Genomic DNA, 26,016 nt, shown 5'->3' on the forward strand with positions numbered 1-26,016 from the left:
GTAAGATCAAGTCTAAATGATGATCACAGTTAGCTACTAATCTCAGATATCTTACCAGTATGACTTTAAAGTGCAGAAAGTGGCTGGTAGTTACAAAGCCACGAGCAGATGGTTTGCAGATAATATATGAAGCACAACACATGAAACACATTTTTAATTCCAGTAGAATCAAAATCTCTTTCAAAATATAAGTGATGATGTTGCAGAAGAAAGTATTACAGCACATATTACTCACCACATCACGAAAAACAACTGCTCGTAGACGATTAATATCAACATCCTGAAGAAGCCTATCAGGGTCTTTTATAGGAGAAAGATTGCCAGGGACATTTTCAAGGGGAGTCTAAAAAGAAAAAGTAGTGAGATTTTTTCCTCCCACAAATATCAAAGCATTTCTGTTCAAATCCTTATTTGGCACCTTTATTGGATATTTCATGAATATTAGATGCTTTTTTACTACCAATATACTTCCAACATTAACAGACTTTTAAAAGTTCTAGAAATAAAGCATATTTTGAATTATTGTCTTAACACTAAATATTTAGATATAAATTGTTACATCTTCCCAGTATTTCAGAACAACCGTATTTCTTCCCAGAGTTAAGATAATAATTTGCACGATTTACACAAAAGGTTACTTCAGATTACAGTTGCTTTACAGCAGTACAATAAATTATTTCTAATATGTGTGTTAAATTTAAAAACTATGAGCAGAAATATTTTTTAAAAAATCAGTTTATGTTCATTTTACTGACAATTATTACAGACTACTTACAGAATAACTGGTATTATTATAAAAGCATAGACTAGTATGCTTTCTTTAAAAAATGATAATGTATTACAAATGATGCCTAAGCACCAAGAAGTCTCCTTATAATAGTTTGCTTTGCACTGAATGTGATAATGTGGAGAAACATAATGGTTTTGTGAGATTTAATGCAATAATATTGTGAAAGGAGCTGGGTTTGTAAATGCTGTCTGAAAAAGTCTTTAGAGAAGAAAAACCACTGAATTTAGAAATGAAAATACAGTGGCAAAAAAAGGAATCCTTTACATCACACAAAGTGTTGTATTTTAGTCGTGGGCTGTGCTAAATTCTTTGAGCTTTTAGTTTCAGAACTCTCAAAGTCTTAAAGCTGTAAACAAGTTTAAAAAATTATGAACAACAAATTAATGAAATTGGAAAAATTAAGCTGTAATCGAACATTAAACAAGTTTCATTCCTAGAATCAGCTGGAAAATACTGATGTCTACTATGCATGCAAAGGTCTGTTGAAGCTACCAGGACTCGGATGTTCTACCACCAAAGACGTGATTGCAGGATTTCATCAAAACTGCAAGTGCCCTGACAGATTAAAAAAGCTATGCCAGTGTATATGACAGATGTGAATAAGGGGACTTGCTCTTTGAAGTAGACCAAGCAAGACTCAAAAAGCTGTTGAAAATTGCTCCAGTCATAGTATTGCATTAACATTTTCTTATTTCAAATACCGCCCCCTACACTTGTACTTTACAGCAGTTAGTATCAAAAGCCTGAGCTCTTGCCAAATATCTGAGAAGGCAGTTACAATTATTTTCTAATCCTCTAAAGCAGTGGTGCAGATTTGTACTTGTTCGTAACTGAAGACAAGGTTACCTTGGTTGCTGCTGATGCAGTTACACTCTGAAGAGCATCTTGAGTTTTACTGCCGATTAATGATGTCTTATTCACCCTCTCTCTCTGCCTTTGCCGACATTCTAAGCAGTTTCTCACAGCCACACAACAAACTAAAAAGAAGGTATGAAAATGCTATGAATTAGAATATTTTCTGATTATTGTTATATTCAGAACATCAATTATTAATAGCAGTCTGTACATCTAGTTTGATATGTCAACAACCATGTCCAAATAGTAAGTGCAACATAGTTCTCACATTGGACTCTCTATCAGTACTAAAGAAGCGTTATGGTGAGTTATTAATTTCATTCTTTAGTTGGACAACTAAATATTTTATATAACCACTATAGCACTATATTAAAATTTGAAAGTTATTAGTCGTTGAACTGGAGCTCTCATATGTTATTGATCAGTTATCAACACTTAAAATCTAAAAGTGCTTATGTACAGCTAGAACAGGAAAAAAATAGTAGGGAGTAATTTATAATTTGATGAAAATTGATCACTGAGAATAAACCACAAGTTTTATACAATGAGGAGTATAATTATCAATAACCTAATAAGTGGTATGAATAGTAACAGGACAAAATCTGAGTAAAAAAATATTCATCATCTGAGAGATGAAAAAGTATGTGGGATATAACAACAGCAAAACAGCGTCATGCCAAATGACAGTCAAAATTTAATGTTCACAAGAATAAAGTGATACAGTTTGCACAGAATATTTTGAATTATTAATAAATTATTAATAAATTGTAACAGGATATAGTAAACAGTAAATAGTGAAGAAAGGTGCCAGACTGTAGCCACATCTATTAATGTCTACAGAGTCTGCACATGCACCCCACGCTTTGAATCTTACTTAGCCTATAAGTAATCTTCCAAATCCACGGAGACTTGGACAAGGAAACGTGCAACAGACAGGTAGCAAAGTAGTTTTAAGACAAAAAGAAATCTCCATTTAGTTACATTTAATATTTTTACTCTACCAAAATATATACAACTTGAAACATATAAGAAAGAACAATCTCAGAAATGCCATTTTAACTTATTCTTGTGTCTAAATTGAATCAACCTTAAACCAGTATCGAATCAATAATATAAGAGATTTTTATTTCATCACATCATAGGCAGTATGAGTCCTTTCCTACATGTGTCACAGTTTGATCCAGCTTTTAGCTCATTGATCTGTAAGTAATTTTTTAAGACACACTGTCTGCAGACTTACCAAGCCTTAGGCACTGTCGCATTAGACCTCCAGAAGACATGTTTTTTTCAGCTTCAATCTCACTAAAATTTAGAGAACTGGCAAATACTAGTACATCAACCATTGCCATCAGACGGCTGAGAAAAGTTACTGCTGTCTCTGCTGACATTCCTTGTGTCACTTCAATATTTTCCAATTCAGTCTTTAAAAGGAGATAATTGGATTAAACAGCTTGAACACAATAGATATATAAAGACAGCACATACGCATACAAGTCTAAATCGTTATGTTTAATGACAAATACATTGAAAAGTTATTTAAAAATCTCCTACTACTACCATTAACATAAACTGTGAGAGAAATTCAAAGTAAGACAGCATGAAGAGTGAGAAAAATATTACGTTACACGCTCTAATAGATGAAAAAAAGTGTAATCTAAATGAGAAAGTTAGTAGCGATTACATAAAGTGTGGCCAGGTAGTAAACAATGCACAGTATATAAGGTGCAACATACTCTTACATTATTCCATAGGCTAAGCAAACTGACAGGTAATAGATGAAAGTAATTACACTCTGTGTAGCTTCTACATTCCTTTAGACAAACAAGTCTAAAGGAGGAGTGGAGTGGGAAAAACTGGACCGTTTTGCCCCGTTGCCATGAATTGATTCTCCCTGGGAATGCTTATATGATATGGGAACCTAAACACACATATATATATACACATATATATACGCATATATATACGTGAGTCCAGTTCTCCTGGAGATGAGGAGAGCATTTACTCCCTCACGACAGCAACAAGGGGGAAGTAAAAAGGTGACAAGTTACATGGTGTGCAGCTCACATTGCCCAGAGAACGAGCAGTTCTTTCCTAATGTAGAGTCGGACTCTCTTTAACGGGAATCCACAGAAAAATACTGAAGGAGCTCAGTATTTATACAAGCTAAAAGGACATCCTGGTTTTCTCCAAAAAGATATTTAGACATCCAGAGTCATGTTTTCAAATGCATACAGGTGTCAGTGCAAATAGCTAAGTAAACAGTAAGTTTAATAAAAAAAAAAAAAATCTGCTTAAATACATTCACCTCTGGAGGTAGGCAAAATTGAAAACGGGATTTAGTACTTGACTGTGTCCACATTTATAAGCCTAAATACTATTTTAAAGATTATGTAAAAATTGTTTACAGATGGCTGATTCTTGGTGATTTCACAAGATTTCAGATTGCAGGGCTTTTTTGAACGCAGAGTTTGGTCCCTTTGAAAAGTGCTACTTTCATTGTGTTTATTTTTATTCGTTTGCTTAGAAGTATCTATGAAAAAAAAATCAAAATATATTTGTGCTTTTAAGGTGATCTCTGTCCAAAGAAAAAGAAATACAGAGAAATTAAAAATCCTTATTTGCATACTTCTAAAAAACTAGTATCCTCACTCACAAGTCATTTTTTAGAATATTTTACATCAAAACATGTAGGAGTGCAACCAGTGCCAAACAGTATTAAGGAAACAACTGTTTTGAAAGATGAAGGATATAATGTGGCATGTGTCACCACAATGATAGATACCACTTCACTTAATTCCTCTTAAGGATGTAAGAGTTCGGTTACATGAGTGATTTGGGAAGGGCTGTCATCTGTCTTATCTTCCCAATAATATCAGAAATATGGTTAAATGACAACTCTCAGCACTATTTCCAGCGTATCTTCTTCAGCCAGGTCTCCCCCACTTACTGTGTGCTGTGTTCCTACTTTTTGGAACAGTAAGTTGCTGGTTTTTTTGTAACAGACTGGAACATCATTTTCCAAAGCACTCCTCCACGTAAAATATATTTGCAAAAATCTATAGTCATAACAGTCTGCTAGAAAAACTCACAGGTGGTTACAGAAACTTGAACTTAGACTCATGCTTGAAATAATATCAGGCTTGCTAGCAGCCAACTGCCTGCCTGATGTTGACTTTTCTCAAGCTTCAACTGTATTGCATCAATCACAGTTTTAAACCTTCTCAGAATATCTACTGCTTTTTCCACATTATGTAATCAATTCTTTATATACAACTTTTTAGTGTATTTTACCAAGATTCTTGGAAGCTTTCAATTGGAAAAAAAAAAAATCCCTAAATTCTGCTAGATGGAAGAAAAACAAAGACTGACAGATTTTTTTTTACAGCAAAGCTTACCATCAGTTCTACCTGTTAAAATACGGCACATTGATATTCTAATAACTTTTAAAATAAGCTCCCTTACTGATTAAGCTGCCTTCAGATATTAGCAACATTTTAGATAGGTGTATGTCAAAAACCCTTTAAAAAGTGAACTGATCACCATTTCATGACTATTCAGCGTACTTTAATAGCAGGAACAAGCCTCTCATACAATTAACATGTTCAGGGCCTAAAGAGTTTCTCTCTTAACCACCACATTTATAACTTAAATTAACTCATGGACCTGCCTACATTCAGTCTGGTAGTTAACAGTGAGCATCGTTCTTGACAATGCATGAAGTTACTCACAGAGAAATATGTTAGGAAAAGTTAAGGATTACATACAATATATTCCTATTCACATCCTACTATATGATATTGGAAAATAATAACAACACTAACAAAAAAGCCAAAATATTAAATGGTCAAAAATAAGGCATTTTTGAAAATGCAAAAAAACTGAAACTTACAGCAGCAATACTAACCTTAGAACCCTGGACATGCAACAGACAAAACAGACAACAGATCACAACAATAAAAGAAAAAGAAAATTATTTAAGTTAACTAAAAATACAATGTAAAATTGAAACAAATTAGTATCTTGGAATTATACATTTGTTTAATTTATTATTAGAAGAGCAAAACATTTCAGCTCAGCATGAACATTTGAAAATAAAGACTTTAAGAGGTAGCTATGCACAAAGAAAGGAAAACTGTAAATCTTGTATTATTATGGAGTTCATGTAAAGACTGATTCTTGCAAACCAATGTACATCTTTTATATAGTACACAGAGCAATTTTATGAAGCAATGTAAAACAAAGTAATGTTTTCACTGATTATATAGAAATTAGCATTTTACAACAAGCCATTCAACTGAAATGTAATAAAGTAGTTAATCTTTGTATGAGGAGGCGAATATGTTTAAAATGCTTTGCCAAAACAAATGTAAATCATAGGAAGCAAACTGGTTCTTCATGCACAATGCTTCATCCTTTGAAGCTCATTATAGATATTACTTTGGGTGTGGTTTCTTCAACCTAAACCAATATCATACTGGATATTTGAATGGATTAATTTATCCCCTGGGACTGAGTTATTCTTCAGACTTCAGTGTTCACAATTAAACAGCTGTGTAAAAGTTTTATGTTTTAATTTTAGGTAGAAGTACTTTCCCTCTTATCAAAATGGGCCAGGAACTAATCCTTACATTTTCCCTGGTTATCCTTTAAAAAAGAAAAAGAAACTGAATTTTCAAGTGTATTTCAATATTTTTGTCATTTAAATAGTGGAAAAACCTAATCTAACAGAAAGAAAAACAAGCTGTAACTTTCCTTTTGGAACAGAAGATACCACGTTCAAGCAGTTTTTAAATGTGTCTTCCTCTTTTGTAGCTGGATGCTCCTCAAGAATTAACCTGTGGCTATTATCTCTCTAATACTAGCTGACAATTTTTACATCAGGGAGCCACTGTTGATTCTCAGGATAGTTATAGATCACACAGCACCTGTGGCATGACATGAGTCATGAACGTGAAAATGCTAACGCTACAAACAGAAAATACAGAAAAATATCTCATCTTGGCTTTTAATAAACAGACCAAACAAGGCTGTCTTGAAATGTTTAACTGAGCTTTGTAGACAGCCGTTCATATAACACCAGCAGCCCTCAGATCGCAATCCGAGAACTGCTTTTTTAAACACTGAAGGCAAGAATTAGAATTTTAGACTTCACATAGAATATGTGGAAAAAGAAACTAATTACAAGGGGTTTGGAAATTTCCTCTCAATTGTCACATATTTTTAAACTCCTCACATTTCTTTTATCTTACTCAATGTCCTCAAGTCCTTGTCACAGCTGCTATCCTTGTAGTAAGCAATGATTAGTTCAAACTCCTAGCTTGTATACGAAGTGTCTTATCTGATAACCAGGTGCTATTAACAAAAAGCATATCCTGCAAACCTTTTTCCTTACTGTTCCCCCAAATACTTTTTTTTTTTATCACACTGGTACACCATCTTAAAAAAGTCTTCCTTATAGCTGTAATTTTAAAAAAAAAGCCTCCAAGGTCTCTGCCACAGAAAGAAAAAAAAAAAAAAAAAAGGAAATCAGTATTTGATATCCCTATAATATTGTCAGAACTGTCTAATATCCCCCAAGTTAATAAGAAAGACATCAGAATTAATAGTGGAACACACTCCAGCTCATATTGTAAAACAACAAAACTGTTTATATTTTTTATGTTAATGTTCGCTTCAATTTCACATTGTTTCTTGTATACAATTGACAACTCTGTAAAAACACCCACATTTGAAGGAAATCCTTATACAGACCCTGAGACAGAGTTGGTATAGAACTGAAATCAAAGAAATACTAAAACATGTGCGAATAGATTACTGTGAATTACAAGTAAATTTGCAACTGTATTCCGTACAAACACGTAACCTTCACTCTACCCTTGAGTGACTCACAGATTTGTGAGTGGTTTGTTTTCAAAGATAATGCATTTGGTTTTGTCTTCCTATTTATACTTAAAGGCTCCTATTTACAGCACTATTCAGGTCATCCTAGTCTGCAATAAAAAAAAGTAAGGGAAAAAGCATATTTCTACTACAACAATTCAATAGTGAGTAAATACCATAATTAAGATTGCCTGTTCTACAGCAGACTAGGATTACGGAGCAATTTTCCACCCAGCCCACAAGAATTGCCATTGCACTACAAATCCTAACTATGCAAAACCAGTCTTTTTTGACATGGCAAATTCCATGATTAAAGAAACTGTGACAGTATTGCTTTTTCAGCAAGGGAGGGAACACAATACAGAATCTGTTGCACAAAAGAAAAAGAAATCTGCAATTCCTCCAATATTCTGCTAAATTTATCTCTTGGTTCTTTTCTGCATATAGCCTTAATTAATTCAGGCATCCAATATTCAGTCTTTCTGCTACTAATGAGAAATACGTGAAATGCCTTTAAAAAAATGAGAGGCAATGGGACACATGTAATGATAACTAACTCCACAGCAGACTGTGGAGAAGAGAGTTTTATAACAGACATTTAGGGCTGCTTAAGAACCAGCAGCCCAGGACAAGGCCTCATTTGAACTCAGGCTGACACGCTGAAGTCAAGGAGCTGTGGATAGGTAGGGCTGCGAGTTCAATAAAGGAACTATGTGTTTCTGTCTGTCATCTTCTCCATCAGAAAACAAGTAAGCTACCTCATAAAAAGAGGCTGGATTCAGCTCCAGGTTAACAGTCATTGCAATCGATGGACCCTACAGGGATCTGGCTGACCGGCCACTAGATGTCTAAATCAGAGACAGCTGAATCATTTGCTTCTATTGAGTAGATCTCCATTAGCGAGAAGTCTAGTCCACATGCAAGTACTTCACTACCTAAGTACTCGCTGCCTAAATTTACCCAAATCTCTTCCTGAAATCCATCCTGTTTTATCATCCCAAAGTAAAAGGCTGGAATGACCTCTATGGCCTTTTTGCTTTCATATTTCATTATTCCAGACCAAAAAGTAAATTAATTTTTAGCAGTAGATGTGAACACGTGTCCTATGCCACACATGCAACACAGTAGGAAGAAATACATAAGAACTACTACTATAAAATTTCAATATAGATCCAAAAAGCCTTCAGTGGGAATGTTTGAGAGTCACCATTCAAGAAAGTGAAAAAGGAAAAAATTAAGTAAAATTATTTCATACTTTTTGGTAAACTGAATATGTGTACTCTACAGGACATACAAAATGTAAGGGTTTTGACACCCCAGAAAAGGTCCACAGAATAGAGACAGGGATGATCAGAGGTTTCTAAAGACAGAGAGACTAAAATGGTGAAGACTCTACGGATTCAAACAGGCACCCCATAGATACAAAGCCTACAAAGTCACAAATGATATGGAGATGAATAAAGACATGATGAACCACTCATTTCATGGCATGAACAGTAAGGCACATAGTGACTTTATACATTTAAGCAGGCTTAAAAAAAACAAAGACAAGAAGTGCTTCAAAGGTTATATAATTACTTTTTCAAACTCAGTGCCATAGGAAATTATGGAGGCTAAAAGCATAAGTAGCTTCAAAAAAGATTACATAGAGTCTAGAAGGAGAAATTCCTCAATAGTTATTAAACATTACAGCCCAGACACTCTCTCTAGCTGTTAAAATCCTAAATGCTGAAATTAGAGCATCAGAGCAATTGCTCATTAGAGCAATCAATATGCTTGTTCAGAATTCTGTATTTTGATGCAAGCTGCAAACAGTTCCTTGTTAGAGGCAAAATGCTCAACCAACCAGACCCTTGGGTTGACCCAGTAAGGCAGCTTATGAAAAATGTGAACAGCTCGCTTTCAGCAGAGTAGTGCAGTACTGCTGGACTGGACTTCTAATACCATGCCCAGTTTAAATTACAGAATCGCAAAATCATGCAGAATCACAGAATGGTTGATTGGAAGGGATTAATAGAATAATTTTGGTTGGAAAACACGTTCAAGGTCATTGAGTCCAACTGTTAAGCTAACACTGTCACTAGACCATCTCCCTAAGAACCTCATCTAAATGCCTTTTAAACACCTCCAGGGATGGTGACTCAATCACTTCCCTGGGCAGCCTGTTCCAATGCCTGACAACCCTTTCCATGAATAAATTTTTCCTGAAATCCAATCTAAACCTCCCCTGGCGTAACTTGAGGCCATTTCCTCTTGCCCTATTGCTTGCTACTTGGGAGAAGAGACCAACCCCCTCCATGCTACACCCTCCTTTCAGGTAGTTGCAGACAGCGATCAGGTCTCCCCTCAGCCTCCTTTTCTCCAGGCTGAACAGCCCCAGCTCCCTCAGCTGCTCCTCATCAGACTTGTGCTCCAGACCCCTCACCAGCTTCATTGCCCTTCTCTGAAAACTCTCCAGCACCTCAGTGTCTTGTAGTGAGGGGCCCAAAACTGAACACGAGATGCAACACAAAATTTGGACTGTATAATCTTGTGGAGGAAAAAAAAATCATTAATGTAATTAACTAAAACACAGCAGGTTCCACCTGCAAAATCAAGAAGCACTTGTTCACTGTGAGGGTGACTGAGCAGTGGCATAGGTTGCCTCAGGAGGTGGTGGAGTCTCCATCCTGAGACATACTCAAAGCCATCTGGACACAGTTCTGGGCAACTGGCTTTAGGTGGCCCTGCTTGAGCAGGGGGCTTGGACCAGGTGACTTCCAGGGGTCCCTTCCAAACTCAATCATTCTGTGATTTTGTGATTCTTTGAATCGATGAGGGAGAAAGTGTTTGTCTCTTTCCTCTCTTGAGAGTTACTCTGGCAGAAAGTAACTAGAAGGACTAGAAGGACTGCTGTGTTTTTATGCAGCAGAGAGGTTAAATCAATCTTCCAGTTTCAGACCTCTTCTCCCACTTAGCAGGTCTTGGAAGGAGGAGAGTGAGATAACTGTGTAACTGATGGTAAACACTGGACTACTTTGTCCTTTCAAGACTGAGAAGAAATATATTCTTAACCAGCAGTCCATCCACTTTCTCCAGAGCAGTTCAAGGATGCAAAAGTATTAGAAGCCTGAGAATCAGCACAAAACTTCATTCATCATATGCTGCATATTCAGAAGTGGTCTGATGCCCTTCACAACTGTGATCCAGAACAATATCGAGGAAGAGCATCTTCTCTAAGAAGGAAGAAGGATGTGCTGGGCTCTTTGCATGTCACAATGATGAAAAAAATCCACCTTCCTGCTAATGTTTATGGACAGGCAAAAACATAACAGGAATGAAGGCGAATGGGAGGGAAGAAGTTCTCTGCTAGGTGGAAATTATTATGAAATCATCTAGATGGTAATGGTTATTTCCAGGTGAAGTTAATTTGTGATTTCATCAATTATTTCTCCCCACCCTCCCTGTACCTTTGGGTTAAAAGTAATCCTTTTTTTTAAAAAAAATTCACAGAGTAGGATTAGTTCTGTTTGAAGCCAGTTACTGATCTTTCAGTCAATTAATTTATTTTACAATTTATTTTTATTTTATTATCCCAAAGAGATGGCAAACTTGAACATTTAAGTAACACACCGTCCCCACGCAGTGGAGAAATGCATGCATAATATACAAATTTGAAAATGTAGTCTTTTGTATCAATGCATGAAAATTATGGCTATCGTAGCAGGGCAGTCACAATGCACAATATTTTAACAAATGGATGTGTAATATATAAAGCTGTATCAGCTATCTATCTATATACACACAGTCATATATATTTATTATCCAGAATAAATAGGGGAAAATGGTGAACTGCAAAGTTATTATTCTATAGAATGGCTCTGCAGTGTCATAAACCAGGATAAGAGCTAAGAAACACAAAGACAATTCAATGGTATAGTAGCCTAAATGATGCTGCGCCTGGTTTATATTTTTAAATAAAAGATGGTAAAGAAAACATCTTCATTTTTAAATTATGCCTAAAAGGTTTGTTTAAAAAAATATCTCCTAATGTTCTTTTACCTAAAGACTGATAGTACAGCCCACATCTCAAAACAGCTTGGTGTGCACTCTCTCATCCTTGCCAGTATTTACAATGAAGCACTTGCAAAATGCTTTATTCAGCAATGTTGACGTCATTCTTGTGACTATGGACAATGAAAGTCTTTCCTGTGAGCTTTGAACTTTTGCTTATAGAAAACATTTTCCCAGTTAACCGAGTGAAAATAGTAAAGACACAGCATTTTAACATTAATCCCCTGGCTGAAAGTCTTATTAATGTTTAGTCAATTGCTAGTCCATGCATTCATACCTTTCAAATAAAATCATGCAAACCAGTCTTTTTGCTAACTAACTAGAAGTAATAGTAGATGCAAAGTAAAGTAACCTCAGTTACTGAACGGCTAGAACAAGAAATTGAACTTTTACTCCCAAACTACATCTGTAGCCTTCGGTGTCTATTAGCCAAATTACTTCAGAGGAGTCTTTTTGTCCCTTTTGGACCTCATTTTCTCCCCTTTAACTATGGATGCTTATGAGATGCTCAAGATAAGACATTTAGTATGAAAGACATAGTTACAGATATTACACGCAAAGGCAAGGCATCACATTCAAGTACTATAATTAACTAGTGACAATTACGCAATATTTAAAAAATATTTCTCCCTTTCTCATGAAGCATTCTCTTAGGCTAGTCTTGCCTACCTGAGCTGTGATCACCTAAGAACTTACAACTTACTAAGAACATCGAGGTGGATAAAAATGTCAGCCTATTTCAATACAAGATTTAAAAATAAAAATATATAAAAGGAAATGAAGGTCAGGACCTACTGAACAAAGAATGAAACGGAGTACTGAGGGGATGACTTCTGGTATCATTTGGCATGCAAACAAATGGTGGCCATGCAAACCAGATTTATGAATATCAATGACTGGCGATCATAAAGGATCTAATTTTGTTACAGTAATTTTGATTTGTAACCAGATCCCAACGGCCTCCTTTTTCAAATAAAATATTAAATACCTAGGAAACATCATTCTTACTTAACACTACTTCTCTAACAAAATTAGCATTTCAAATGCAAAATATTATAAACATTCTGTATATCAAAGCTTAACAGTTTCAATTATAAATTTAAATTTTTTTGAAGGAACTAGGAGAGAGGGGACAGAAGTCCCTAAAGAAGAAAAGTCAGCTACAAATGGTTTGTATTACTAATAACAATTTCTAATATGACCACTAGGTGGAAATATTGTACTTACAGTTGGGGATGTGGCTGCTGACAGCAAGGGTAAAATTCCTCCACAAGCAATAATGATATTGTCTACCATCTGGGAAATGAGGTGTATTGTGTTGTGTACAAAAATAATATTTTCATTGCTATTGACAAAGTCCATCACTGACTTTGTGGAGTGACTGTAAGAACAGAAGAAAGGATGGATTAAAACCAGTTAAAACAAAAGTTGAGATAAATTTGCTCTTTGCAACCAGACTTTGAAAGTTTCTTTCATATAAAGGCAAAATCTGGTCTACAAAACTTTGCATGTAAATTGTTAAAAAACACGAGCAGGAGTAGTCTAATGAACAAATTGACTGCTATCTATTCTCACACCAGGATAAGTTTCAGATACCGAGTTGAGAACAATGGCTCGTAACCTTTTATTCCCATCAACCACTACTTCACTTCACAGGCAGCTCTGCTGAAAGCAGTGGGGCTGTTTCTTCAGCGTGGAAGTTATTAATTGATATTAAGAGTCCACTGCACTGCACCAGTGCCATTTAAAGCACCTTTAATAACACCTAGTGATAGCACCTGCTAGTGTTTTAAAGGAGAAACTTGATAATATGGTGATACCTTGATCTGATCTTAACTTTATTAACTAGTATTAAAATTAGCAGTAGCAATAGCTTTGCAAGCCATAGATGCTAAGATTAGCTGAAATACCAGCAACTCCTAACTGGTGGGAAATTGTTCCATGAAACAGTCACTCCCCAAAAATATAAAAAAATGTATGAAAACATTGAGGAATACTCAGTCTATAAGTATGTTACTTGCCCAAAATAGCATTGTTACCAGCAAACAAAAAAAAAGTTAAAGGCTTCAATTGAAAATATACAAGTTGAACCTCCAAGCATTAAGTCCAAACCCCTCCCACATATCTGACCAAAAAAGAATTATCAAAATTGGCTATTTCCTAGTGACTGTCATAGAACAGTTCACCAAACTGGAAACTAAATGCAACAGAAAGCTGTCCTTGAATATAACTATGCCCTAGTTTTCTGAAAATGAACTATTCTGTCCTGGAAATTAGATTAAATAGTGTCTATTATACCTAAGGCCTTCGATAACAATAAGTTATTGATTATCTCTGTTAAAGTGTACAAAAAACCCTAGGAAATCGCATTGCTGTCATAAAATATAACCACCAAGACTAACCACAACCAGGAGGTGGCATGTAAAAAAAACCCCAAAAACAGCTAGAAAGAGTGATTCCTTAGAAAATGTCATGGGAAAGAGGTTTTATTTATAAAGTTTGCAGGTAGAGAAGATCTCTTTTTAATTGATCAGTTGAAGAAAATGGTCATTAGCAGACACGGAAGTCTTCCTCATGCCTGAAACAGAAGCAGCAGATTCTAACCATAAACATAAGCTGAAAGAGCAGCTCAGTTTAGCTAGGTATGCGTGAGTTATACAATCCCTCAAGGAAACAAAGAATGTTACTTGTGAAATAGAGCTGTTACAGGCTGGGAATGGGTGAAACGAGAAGATACAAGGCACACAAGGGCACTTCAGCTAACACCAGCTTTCCCTTGCCACTATCCCAGTAACATCCCCTCTAAAACACATCTAATTTTTCTTTGTTGGTGGAAACACAAATCATGAATTAAAGAAGAAATAACCACCTACCTTCTCCAAACATGTACATCTGTTTCTAGTGCAAAAAGCAAGTCTGTCAAGAGCCGCTGGTGCATGGGAGACCATTTAAACTCTGGAATACGAAACATAGTTGTGCGTGGACCTGGACTAAACTGTCGTCGCTGCTCTTCCGTCATTGGCATTCCTCGAAATCCCAAGTCAACACGTAAATCCCGGTCTTGCTGGGTGACAGATCGACCCTGTACCGCCTACATCGACAAGAAGTTCAAAAATTACGTTAACTTTTTGTAACATGTTTTTGAATGGATCACAGAACTTGTGAAAGGATGGGGCACTGGACTTGAGCACAAACTAGACGAGATACTGATATTGTGAAGCAGGCGATATCATTCAGTAAAGGAGCTGCTCCAGTTCAAATCAGTCAGCACTGAGGGCCTGAGCTGCCCTTCCTGTCATCTGTTCCCAGTGTCTTACACTCAGGTTCTTGACTTAAAGTACTACAGAACAGGCCAAACGCAGCATCCACAAGGTCAGCAGTGACGAGACTTTCTTTATAGGAAACAACTATCCTTTTGTGCTAATATCACAATTTTCTCAAAGCACGGACAAACTACACAGGAATCAGCATACTTTTAGACAGCTCCTCATTTTCCAAAATCAATTTATTTATCTGGTCTTCTTAGCAAGATCATTAGAGAATCAAGTCGAGTCCTCCAAATCTTATTTTGTCAATTTTGTTACACATTGTTAATTGGTTAACAGTTTTATGGATCCTCAGGACATTCTTTAGATTCTCTTAGCAGCTGGTGGATATGAATTTAATTCCCTTTCAACACCTACATAGTCATGACTGTTTCCACTTGGTGATCGAAGACAAAAGTAAAAGATACATACAGAGGATATGATGGAGAATACCATGAAGGACAAAAGGAGTAGAGAACAAACATTTTGACTGAATTTGAGGCAAATATTCATAACGATCAAATTACTTATCATGTGCAACATCTCTGAAAGGAATAAATAAAAAGTCTGATCCTTGAAATTATTTTAAAGTTACTCCAGATTAGTTTAAGATTGGCAAAATAGAAAATATACTTGCTTTGCTTACATATTCATTTTGTGATCTCAGCTTACAGTTTTAAATCTGGACACTTAAAAGCAAAAATACATTTACAAAATATTTGTGCTGGCAATGTAAAAATGGTCATAGCACTGGAGCTGAGCTGGAAAAGCTTTCTAGATGTTTAGTCTGATGTTTATCTTCTGCAGCCAGCATTTTGAGAGCAGGGTAGGTTTCCTTCATTCAGTTTGACTTATTGGGATCAAAATTGTTACTGTTGCTTTCACTTCCTGTGATTTTCTTGACGTTATCTTTAAATGATTTTTTTTTCTTAGACTTAACTAAGATTTGAATTTTTTGCATAAATCTTTTCCATAGTGCTTTCAATTTTATTTTCAGTCTTTCCTAGTTGGCACTATAAAAAAGTTAATTTTATATTCTTCAATATTTGATCTACTATTGATAAAGGCATTAACTCTTCTTAGAAGCAAGCAGGAATCCCCGTCTCTACTTTGTTGTGCCATTTATTGCTTCCTTTCAGTTCATTTGAACAAAAGACAGCTCACTTCTTACTGGTAAGGTGGGGAGCTGATTCTAGATCTGCTTTTAGAGAACTTGAGGTTAGCAACTCCATTCACATACCACTTGTTCTCTTTTGGGTACAACTACAGGTATTAGAGTTGTCATGTCAGCAGCAGTAATGGTATCATAACTGCACCATAACAGGAGAGCTTTTATCTAGCCAATAACACTGAATTTGCAAGAATGGGCTTTGATGTGCATTGCATAAACCACTATGAAACCCAACTATCTGTACTTAGGTGGCCAGTCTTTAAGTAATTTTCAAGCATTTTCAGTCATCTCAAAGAGATAAAATCTAATGTGGCAGTTCCCATGCATGCTGCAATCAAAACTCCAACCTCCGGCTCCACTGTAGATAAGTTAAAATTGGCATTGCTCTTTACTCATGAAAACAATAATTCTTGATTTATGTTTTATTTAATACATATTTCCACCTTTTTTTCTTAAGGTTAACTTATTGAAACAGAAAAGATTAACTATGGACAGCTTACAGTTCACGAGGTATTTCAAAACACCCAAAGAAGACATTAGAAGATTGCAACAATTCTAGTGGTTACACAGTTGATATTGGTTTTAAGAAAATTATTTAAAAGAGATATTAATGGCTACAGACTTAAATCAGTTCATTGTAGTTTTTCATTGATTTTAGTGGGAAATAACTGTAATTTAAGTACTATATAGAGATTCAAGGGAGTTAAACTTGTAGAGTCAGACTCATGAACAGTACAAAGTTCATAGATAATTTGCAGATCGAAATGTTATGTTAGGAATTTTGTGAGTAGCTACGAGTAAAACATTTGAAAAACATTTTGTTTCTCCTATCTTACAATGATGTGATAAAAGTTCTTTAAGACTTACATATCATTTAAATCCTAACAAATAACTGTAGGCTTGAGGAATTTATATTTTCATAATGCAACTGTTTCAGGTGAAATTCATCAAGGAAAGAGGTTAAAGAACAGAAAATTCCCAAAGTCACACCAACAGGATTCTCTACAGTGGATAGTACAATTTTTTTCATTAAAGATTTATCTTACAAATTAACTGTGTTTATGGGTGCATATATGTACATAGCAAATGAATACTAGCATTTCACCCATCTTTTACTCTTTAAACAAATATCCACATTTCAAAATAAAACCTGACTGTTCCTTTTTCTTGCTGTCCTCCATTCATTCCATTCATCAGTTTCCATGTCTTAATTTTAAGACTTAAAATAAGGTGTTTGGCAACCGATACTCATAAATATACTATTCCTATCGAGAGCTTTCAGGGCTTGTTCTTTATTACACAGAATGCTTTTAAATATCAGGATTCCTACAGAATGCTTGATAGGCTGTCCCTGATCTTATGAGTATTTTCATAGTTTTGAAAAAAGATACTTATAAGAGAACCCCACACTTTTCTTGTAATACCTGCCTAGGGAATGCAAGAGCTCCACCCGCTTTTCTCTTCAAAACAGAGGTTCTTACCATAGAAAAGAGGCTAAGAAAAGAGCGTTCTTTCTGTATGTCAGAACCCACTGGTTTGAGTAATTGTTTTTTGTTTGTTTGTTTAAGGGAAAGTATCTGTTTTGGAAACCACAGATAGTTTACATAAATTAAAATGTCCATTCACTGGAGTTTTTCTGAAAGTGTTGTCTCCCTGAAAAACAAAGTAGGCAGGTTGATCTGTGTTCTTTCATCAGATGGCATGTACTTTGAGTGTACTTGAGTGCACCTCTGAAAGTCTTTCTTCTGACAATTTGGTACACACTACACAGTACCAGACAGAGTTACTTTTGCAATTTTTGTTTGGCTCTTCTTCCATAGTTTCAGGAAGCCTGCTTGACTTTAAAATCCTAGAAGACAAATACTGGTGTACATACTGGATATATAGTCAGCTAGTAAAGTCTGAAGGTAGTAAATTCTTTCACCTGATAACATGCTAAAAAGCAACCTTTGTTTATGTGCTACAGTCTCTGAACAATGCCAGTGGGGAAATTAATCCTGTCCTTTAAAAGCTCAAAGTGATCCTATATTTTGCTGTGTATACAGAGTACAAATTCTTTCAAAGAGTAGACTTCTGCCTTGACCTTCCCATTTTCAGAATGCTATGGCTCTCACAAAACCCACTAATTTCTCAGAATTTTTCAGAGGCAGACCTAGACAAGAAAGGATCTCCAGGAAGAAAGTAGACACTTCTCCTTTTATTAATCATCTCTGGTCTGCAAATAAAGTAGCAGTTTTTCTTCTGTTATCCCTAAACTATTCCTTTGCTTATGTTAGAATCAAAACCAGAGATTATTTATGCCAGCATTCCTGTACAGGAAGAAAGACAGTGTAATAAAGTGATGTAAGACTACACTCTGAGAAAGGCACAGCACCAGTAAAAAACACTTCACTGTATATTTCATAGTAAAATATCGATATTTCTAATCTTAAGACATACGAACAAGAAAATCTACAGCAGAATTCTAAGAGTATCAGTTAAACCGTCCAGAAGAACTAAGGAAAATGGATGACAGATTCTCTTATCTAAGTTTTTTAAACTAAAGCATCCACAATTGCAATACATATTTTCTATACTGACACGAAAGGCTTCACAATCCTTACACATTATGACATTTTCAAAGCAAATAGGCTCAGAGGATGGACATCTTTCATATAATTAAAGAAATATACTTCAAACATCTCTCAGATCTCATACTATTAATTTATCCAGCAGCAACAAACAGTGATCACACCGGACACATACGTGGCTGCGGCACTTAAAACCTACCTGGGTTGTGGTAGTTGTCTGGATCTTTCGTATCTCCTTTCCTGCTTCCTTACCATCATCAGATCTTTCTGTATCTGATATTATACTTCCTGCATCAACACTAGGTACAGTTTTGTTACCAGAAGACTCTGTCTCAAGAGTTGTTGCAGTCATTTCAGCATATTCTAATCCTTTAGATGACGAAGCCAACTCCCTCTCAGAAATGCTACTCATTCCATCTGAAGTTGTGTGAATCTTGAACTCCTTGTCCTCTATTATACTTGAAGCACATGTTATATCTACGCTACCCGTCATATGTGCAAGCAATCCCAAATCATCATTTACACCAAGATGCATCTGTGTTTCTTGCACATTTGGAATAGAAATGTGATTACTTGAAAGTTCAGGTAGAAGTTTCTCCTCTTGACTAGGTATTTTATCAAAGAGAAATGAGGTACTGTTAGTAGAAGGTTCATCTTTCTCATCAGCCAGAGTTATTAACGGACCATTATCTTTTTCCTCATTCTTCTTAATAATACCCACACTTCCATGAACATTGTTTTGGAGCTTTTCAACAGCAGCACTATACACATTATCTAGAAGAGATTCAACTTCTACAAGTGCACCATTTTCTCCAGTTACCAGAGTCTCTGGTGATAAATCCATATCATCAAGTTTTACTTCAGTAGCTTCTACCTTTTCAGCTTTTATATCAACTAAAAGGTCATGAACTTCCACATGCACTCCTCCTCCTGGTCTCTCAGCACTTCCAAGCACATCATCTGGCACCTTTGTAGCCATGAGCAAGTCCCTTGTATCTGTACTGACAGGGTAATCCGTTTCACTTTCTGGACTTTGACTTTGTGAAAGGTCTTCTATCTCTCGAATTTCCATTCCACCTTTTGCTCCTGTTGTCTGAGAGGAAAGACCTGAGATGGTGCTCACATTCCCCTTCTTCCCCTTTTTTATATTTTCTTCCTCTTGCCTTTGATACTCTTCATACATTTTTGCTAGATACTCCTTGTGTGCCTCATATGTGACCTTAAAAAGAACAGGTTACAGGGATGAATGACTATCCATGAAAGGATGATGAATATCCATATGGATAATGAATATCCATGAACTTGGACAAAAACTAACAAGAATCTTAACAACATACTACATACTGCTTACAAATTGTTTTACAGCAAAGGACGTACAACAACGACAAAGAAATGCCACTTTGCCATTATGGAGGAAGCCACCAGATGGCACTAAATCACTTTACATCTTTTACTGTAGTGCCTTTAGGGGAGTTACCAGAATTTAAAAACCATGCACGAGCCATTTCTTACCTTGGAATGAGCTATAGAAAGAGTATCCACCCACACTCTCCAGCCTCCCCATTCATATTTTATTGCATGATACAAGAGAATACGGAAAATGTTGTAAACCATCTCTGTGATCTTCTGCTCTTCAGAGTTCTTAGGGTTAATGTATCCCAGAGAAAACATCCAGTCCTGCCACACTGAACACTGAAGTAAACATCTAAAGTGAAATAATTAGGTCAAAATATATCCAATGAAAGCTTCTTTATTTTAACATTATGATGGTTAAAATAGGAGGAACGTTTCCTCTGAACAATCCAATAGTATGAAGAAACTTAAAAATATTGGAGGATGAATAAAAATTCGAAGTATATTCTAAACAGAAGAACCCAATATTAGTCACTGAACTAAGAAAACAAACCTATTGCATCTATTTTCTATATATTCCATTTAATGTACAGTATAAAACTCTACACAGAGTATAACAGATTACTATAACCCACAAATCAAGGATAAGAAAATACTATTTGTAGTGACATACCTTCTGTTTTCACGACTATTACTAAAGAGCTTTATCATGTCAGATAAGAACAAACGTCGAACTTCCATCAGCTCTGCACTTGGCGTGGAGTTTTTTAACAGTGTTGCCACCACCTTAAGAATCACTTTGAAAGAATAAATTAGACACGTAACACATTTTAACTGCATTTAAAAAAACCAAAACAACAACAACAACAAACCCAAAAACAAAAAACCCCACCAAAACCAAAAACATCACCACCACCAAAAAAACCCCACCAAAACCCGCTGACAGAAACTAACGAAAGTAGTAACTGAAACTCATATGTATTTCAGACAGACTAACGAATTGTTCTCACTTCCTGAACCATATTCTTTTAAAAAACACCACAACCACTAGGTTTTGTCATAGAAACATACAAACCCTCTAGGATTTATCATACAAACATGATATATTGTCCTTACTTGGATTCTGAATTTTCACTGTAGAATCTGGCTCCGGATGTGGTTTGTGAACAACTTGAGTGCACACTTGTTCTGTCAAAATCTGAAATAGAATATTAATTTCATTTTACCATTTTTAATTAAGTGTTACAGCATTTCTTTGTTCATTTTAAAATTTGTTAAGTACACTTACCACACTGTAACTTCATATAAAACATTTTGCTGAAAAATTTTTATTCTTGAAGAATGGAAATGAGCAATTCCTCTACATAAGGATCAAGATTTTAATGGTTGCAAAGTGGCTGCTTAATTAAATTTTTAGTAAGCTGATCAAATATACAATAATTGTGGTTTAAAGATATTTCATTCATATTCCTCATAGTGTTACACATTCACAGATTAAAAATTATTCCATGAGCATTAAACATCAAAAGTTATTATCATATATTCCACCCATAACCAAACTCAACAATTCTTAAAAGTGGGTTTGGTTTTCTCCAGCTAGGAAAGAGGAACAGTCACAAGCAGCATTCCATAGGAATAATCCTGGGGCTTCACATAATGAACAAGACAGATCATTCTACTGTTTCATGAATTGTACCTGACAAACTAGTTAATCTGTATTGAGGCAACATTACAGATCTTTCATGCTGGGATATCCTTCACCTGTTGTATGTTTGCAACTTTATTTTTAAGAACAAGCTAAAAATTTAGCAATATTAACATGGGATTCTCAGTAAGTATATTAAAGCAAATATATTTCAAAATAGAATAATTTCACTAGTGATTCTTATTTATTTTAAAGCAGAACTTTAGCTAATCCATTAATCAATAATCAAATTAAAGCTGGTTGTAAACACAGTATCTTTGAATAGGTCTTTACATATTGGTATTTAAAACAGAAAGCAAATATGCCTCTGCTTTCTATGAGAGAACATGGAAAATATCTACATTAGTTCCTTGGCAAATCTTCTGTACTTATGGCACTTAACTCCTTTTACTCCATCTCTGGCTATTTTTTTCATATGTAAATATCTGAGGATGCTGGACTCCAGGAGCACGTTAATTTTGTCACTGAGTCATGTATTTTCTGGGAATACCAACCACAGAATCTCTCAGAAATCTGAATGCAGGGACATCTAGGCTGTGAGACTCAAATGGTCAAATAACACAGGACATGTGCAATAAAAAAGAACTTGACATCTGAGTAAATCATTAGCAAATGGATGATGTTTAGGTTTTACAATCACAGGAGAACATTTTATACATCACTCTGACTCAGAATCCCAAATACCAAGCACTCCGTTAATGTTCCAGTCTTTCTAGAACCAGTCCTAAGTATCTAGCCATTTCTCCTATTTATGACCAAAAAAAAGTCTTCCTCATGCATAAGATCCTCAGAAATTGCAGAAGATTCAATTCTAAGTCACCATTTTAAAAATAACTGAAGATTGGATATGATCTTTATGCATTTGCAGGCATGATGACATCGGTTTCGACCAACCTGATGTTGACAACATTTTGCTTTAAGAAAATTGTCCATCATTAAAACTGGAGTTTCTACAAGAAACTGGTAGTTGAATGTTTCGAGGTCACATTCACTTGCCTTGAACATAAAAGTGGTCGTGTTCAGTTATCATTTTGGCACACTATCAGCAACACTAGATAAAAGCAGCACTTCTCCAAATTTTGTAAACTTGAAAGGAATGGCTCAGAAAAAGGAAAAAAGGCATCTCTTTGGCTCCAGTACTTTCCATTGCAATGGAAACAAACAAACAAACAATGGAGGAGTAAGAGCAATGGGAGGTCTGCAGTAACCTTTTTTTTTTTTTGTGGAAAGTGATGAACATCTTAAATAGCAGAACATCTTCCATCACCCTTTGTAATGCTATAAGTGGAAAGTTTTATGGAGGCTATGTACAAGGAAAGACATTGTTAATACAAATATCCAAAGCATGGCAAAATACACTCTGAACCAGAAATCCTTTCTTAAAATTTCTATCTAAAATTTTCTCAAAAGTCTTGAGATCAGGATATCGTAAAGTGCACAGTCACAATTTGTTATAATTAAGTTGTAATTTTTAAAACAGAGATGACAATCTCTGTGTTTAGTAATTTGTACCTCATAAAGAGTGTTATAGGTTGTAACGGTCACTGTATTTGTATGCAGCATCAACCTTTCTCCGAGAAGCGTGAAAAGACTGTGAGTATGCATGATTTCCACCTTTCGCCTGGAAGAAAAAAATAAAACCATTAGGAAATTGCCAAGCATGTTGAACATTTTAAGTAAATGCAAAAAAAAAAAATCCCAAAGCCAAATATTTTGACGTTATACGAAAAATTTCCCGAACTTGTTTTTCTGTAAATAATATTAAATAAGCATAATTTAAGATCTTTCCCAAGAAGAACGCAATTGTAATACACAAAGATTCTCAGAAAGCGATGCTGTATTTGGGTTGGGCTTTTGTATAAAACAAATCACACACCATTCTTACCCTCCATGATTTTCACAGTGAAAATGACATAGGAAACCCTTTCTGTCTTACTCAGGCTGAGAGCATTCAAGATGTCACAGGCTGGCTAAAATGTGAACAGTGCAGAACATATCTTTTGTCACTCTCTCAAGGACTCAAGACAATCCAACCCTAGATCTTCCAACATAAATACTGACACAGATTTATCAGTACTGCCATTCTCTTTCTATAGCATTCTCTCATGCAGACAAAAATAATTCTATCATGGAATAACATATGTTATGATGCAAAGGAAATATAGTCCTGAAAAGTTACGAAATTCCAAGTGATTGAAGCGAATTTTCCAGCTAGAATAAAAAACTACTCAAATCTTGAAAAGCAGAGAAGAAAGAAGCTCACATCAGTGTATTCTACCTGTCCCAATACTGGATATAACATAATAAATAAACAGAGTACTTGTCATAAATTGCATCACTAAATTTATCTATTACCATCATGAATATTAAATAAAAAACATTTTTCAAAATAATTACTAATCTATCTTCAAGCAGCAGATAAAATAAGATAAAATACAGTAAATTTTCTGTAAAATTTTATGTATTCAAAAGCTAAGAAACTCCCTTTTCATGATTACTGATCATAATAACACAGGCTTAAATTACATAGATTCATTCTAGAACTTTTGAAATTAATACATTATATTATAATATTCAAATAACCACAAAAGAGAGAGGCAACAACTTGTAACAGTGTACACTCTTCTGTCCACAGAAGTGAGTTCACAAGTTACTCATGAGGAAAAACAACAGGTAGTGAACCTTGGGAATTATGATGTAGCACACGGAAGTGAAAATTGATTGGAAGGTTTAAATGTGCAGATAAAACCCAAATGTAAATAATAGACTATGATTTCAGTGGCGGCATAGAAAGAATCGAAGATGGCAGAGAAGGAAAAGAACAAGATTTTGCCAACTCTTAAGGCCGGACAAGGTAGTCTATCATCACAGATCATGGATAAAAATTGATTAAGTTATTCAGGCTCTCATCTAACACATTATTGGTCACTTCTCCAAAGAATCAATTACCTCCAGTCTATTGCTTAATCTGCGGTGAATACATATGAACTACAGTAACGGTAATTGGTTTTGTACCTACACACTTGGTGTTAATATTGTATTGGTTCAGATTTCATAAATTGCATTATAACATATCTTTATGCACTTCAGTGTATTAATATACAGTGCCTGTTTCCCATGCTGTGAAACAAGAATTAAAGTGTTTTATAATTTTATAATCACTAAGGCTTGTGTAGTTGACCAGAATTTTATAAAATCATGTGTATGCACACATACGTGTGTACACAAACAGGCACACCTCACAAACTAGTTGTAAGATATGAAAAGGGGGGGAGCATTTTTACTTGCTGAAATCTACATAATATGTGAACATTTACAGATGTTCAGAGGTCTGAAAATTAAACAAACAAACAAACTTACTTCAAAAGTTACAAAGAGTATTCAAGTGGATTTCGGTGACTTCAATTACATGAAAAATGAAGTAACTTTGGTGATAAGTACTTACTTTCACTCAAAAATGGAAACTACACTGATATATCCAAAATAACAAGTAGAAGCTAAGGAGCGGGAAATGAATTTTCAGCTTCTGAAAAATGGCACTTTTCTTTTTCTGTCGTGTTCCTCTGAAAGAGTTTGCTACTTGATTTACTGGATAAGCGATAAATATTTTAAACAAATGTACTTATGTGGACACAACTAGGCTTCTGTATCTTACTTAATCCAACTTCTATCAATGTGAATGATTTTTAGTAAGTAATGTTTGAAAAGCCCTTGGAGATTCTTGAGTGGACTATCAATTTGCTTTATTAATTCCCTGAACACTATTTGGCTTGCTGGATCCAAAAAGAAAAATCCCATCTGGGAGCATATTCTCAGCTGTCTTTCAATTATACAGTCAGACTTTATTGATCTTACTGAGAAAAGCGTGTCTAGCAATCCCGCACACTGGCTGGACTCCCAGCTCCTTTCCCTTCTGAGGAGGTTTTACACTATGAAGTATCTTGTGAAGGACACTGCGAATTCTTACACTGCAAAGTCTCCCACTGGAATATTGTTCTGGGTTAACCCCAGCAGGAAGCTAAACACCACATGTAAAAGGGGAAAAGTGAGCAGCACGGCGGGCTTTTTAGTTCTTTCTTTACACCAAAATATGGAAGATGAGACTAAGTACATCTATTTTGTGACATCAGTTCTTTTTAAATGTGAATGTTTCTTATTGCCACATTTTATATGCAAATGTTCCCTGCATAGAGGTATGTACTTCCATCCTTTTTTCATGACCATTTACTTAGTCTGTTTGCTTTTCCTTCTGAAACTTTCCCATGTGAATAACGTATTCTTCTGTTTCCATTTTCCCATCATATTAAAGCTATTTTTAAAAGTACTGCCCCTGA

The 26,016-nt window shown here is 35.3% G+C and overlaps 1 protein-coding gene across 7 annotated transcripts in view; it reads right to left on the minus strand.

The window, feature by feature from the left end:
* NBEA (neurobeachin) overlaps window positions 1–26,016 on the minus strand; it is a 490,542-nt gene that overhangs the window by 317,002 nt on the left and 147,524 nt on the right. For all 7 annotated transcript variants that reach the window (XM_065627071.1, XM_065627076.1, XM_065627075.1 and 4 more), the window contains exons 18-28: window positions 23,195–23,303; window positions 21,094–21,175; window positions 20,651–20,774; window positions 20,137–20,329; window positions 18,824–19,843; window positions 14,452–14,669; window positions 12,806–12,959; window positions 5,535–5,558; window positions 2,886–3,066; window positions 1,637–1,767; window positions 236–343 (exon numbers count right to left, since the gene is read on the minus strand). In XM_065627071.1, coding sequence (XP_065483143.1) covers window positions 236–343; window positions 1,637–1,767; window positions 2,886–3,066; window positions 5,535–5,558; window positions 12,806–12,959; window positions 14,452–14,669; window positions 18,824–19,843; window positions 20,137–20,329; window positions 20,651–20,774; window positions 21,094–21,175; window positions 23,195–23,303 — 2,344 coding nt within the window. The remainder of the gene's footprint in view (window positions 1–235; window positions 344–1,636; window positions 1,768–2,885; window positions 3,067–5,534; window positions 5,559–12,805; window positions 12,960–14,451; window positions 14,670–18,823; window positions 19,844–20,136; window positions 20,330–20,650; window positions 20,775–21,093; window positions 21,176–23,194; window positions 23,304–26,016) is intronic.

Source organism: Caloenas nicobarica, chromosome 1 (genome assembly GCF_036013445.1).
Source record: "Caloenas nicobarica isolate bCalNic1 chromosome 1, bCalNic1.hap1, whole genome shotgun sequence".
Classification (NCBI taxonomy): domain Eukaryota; kingdom Metazoa; phylum Chordata; class Aves; order Columbiformes; family Columbidae; genus Caloenas; species Caloenas nicobarica.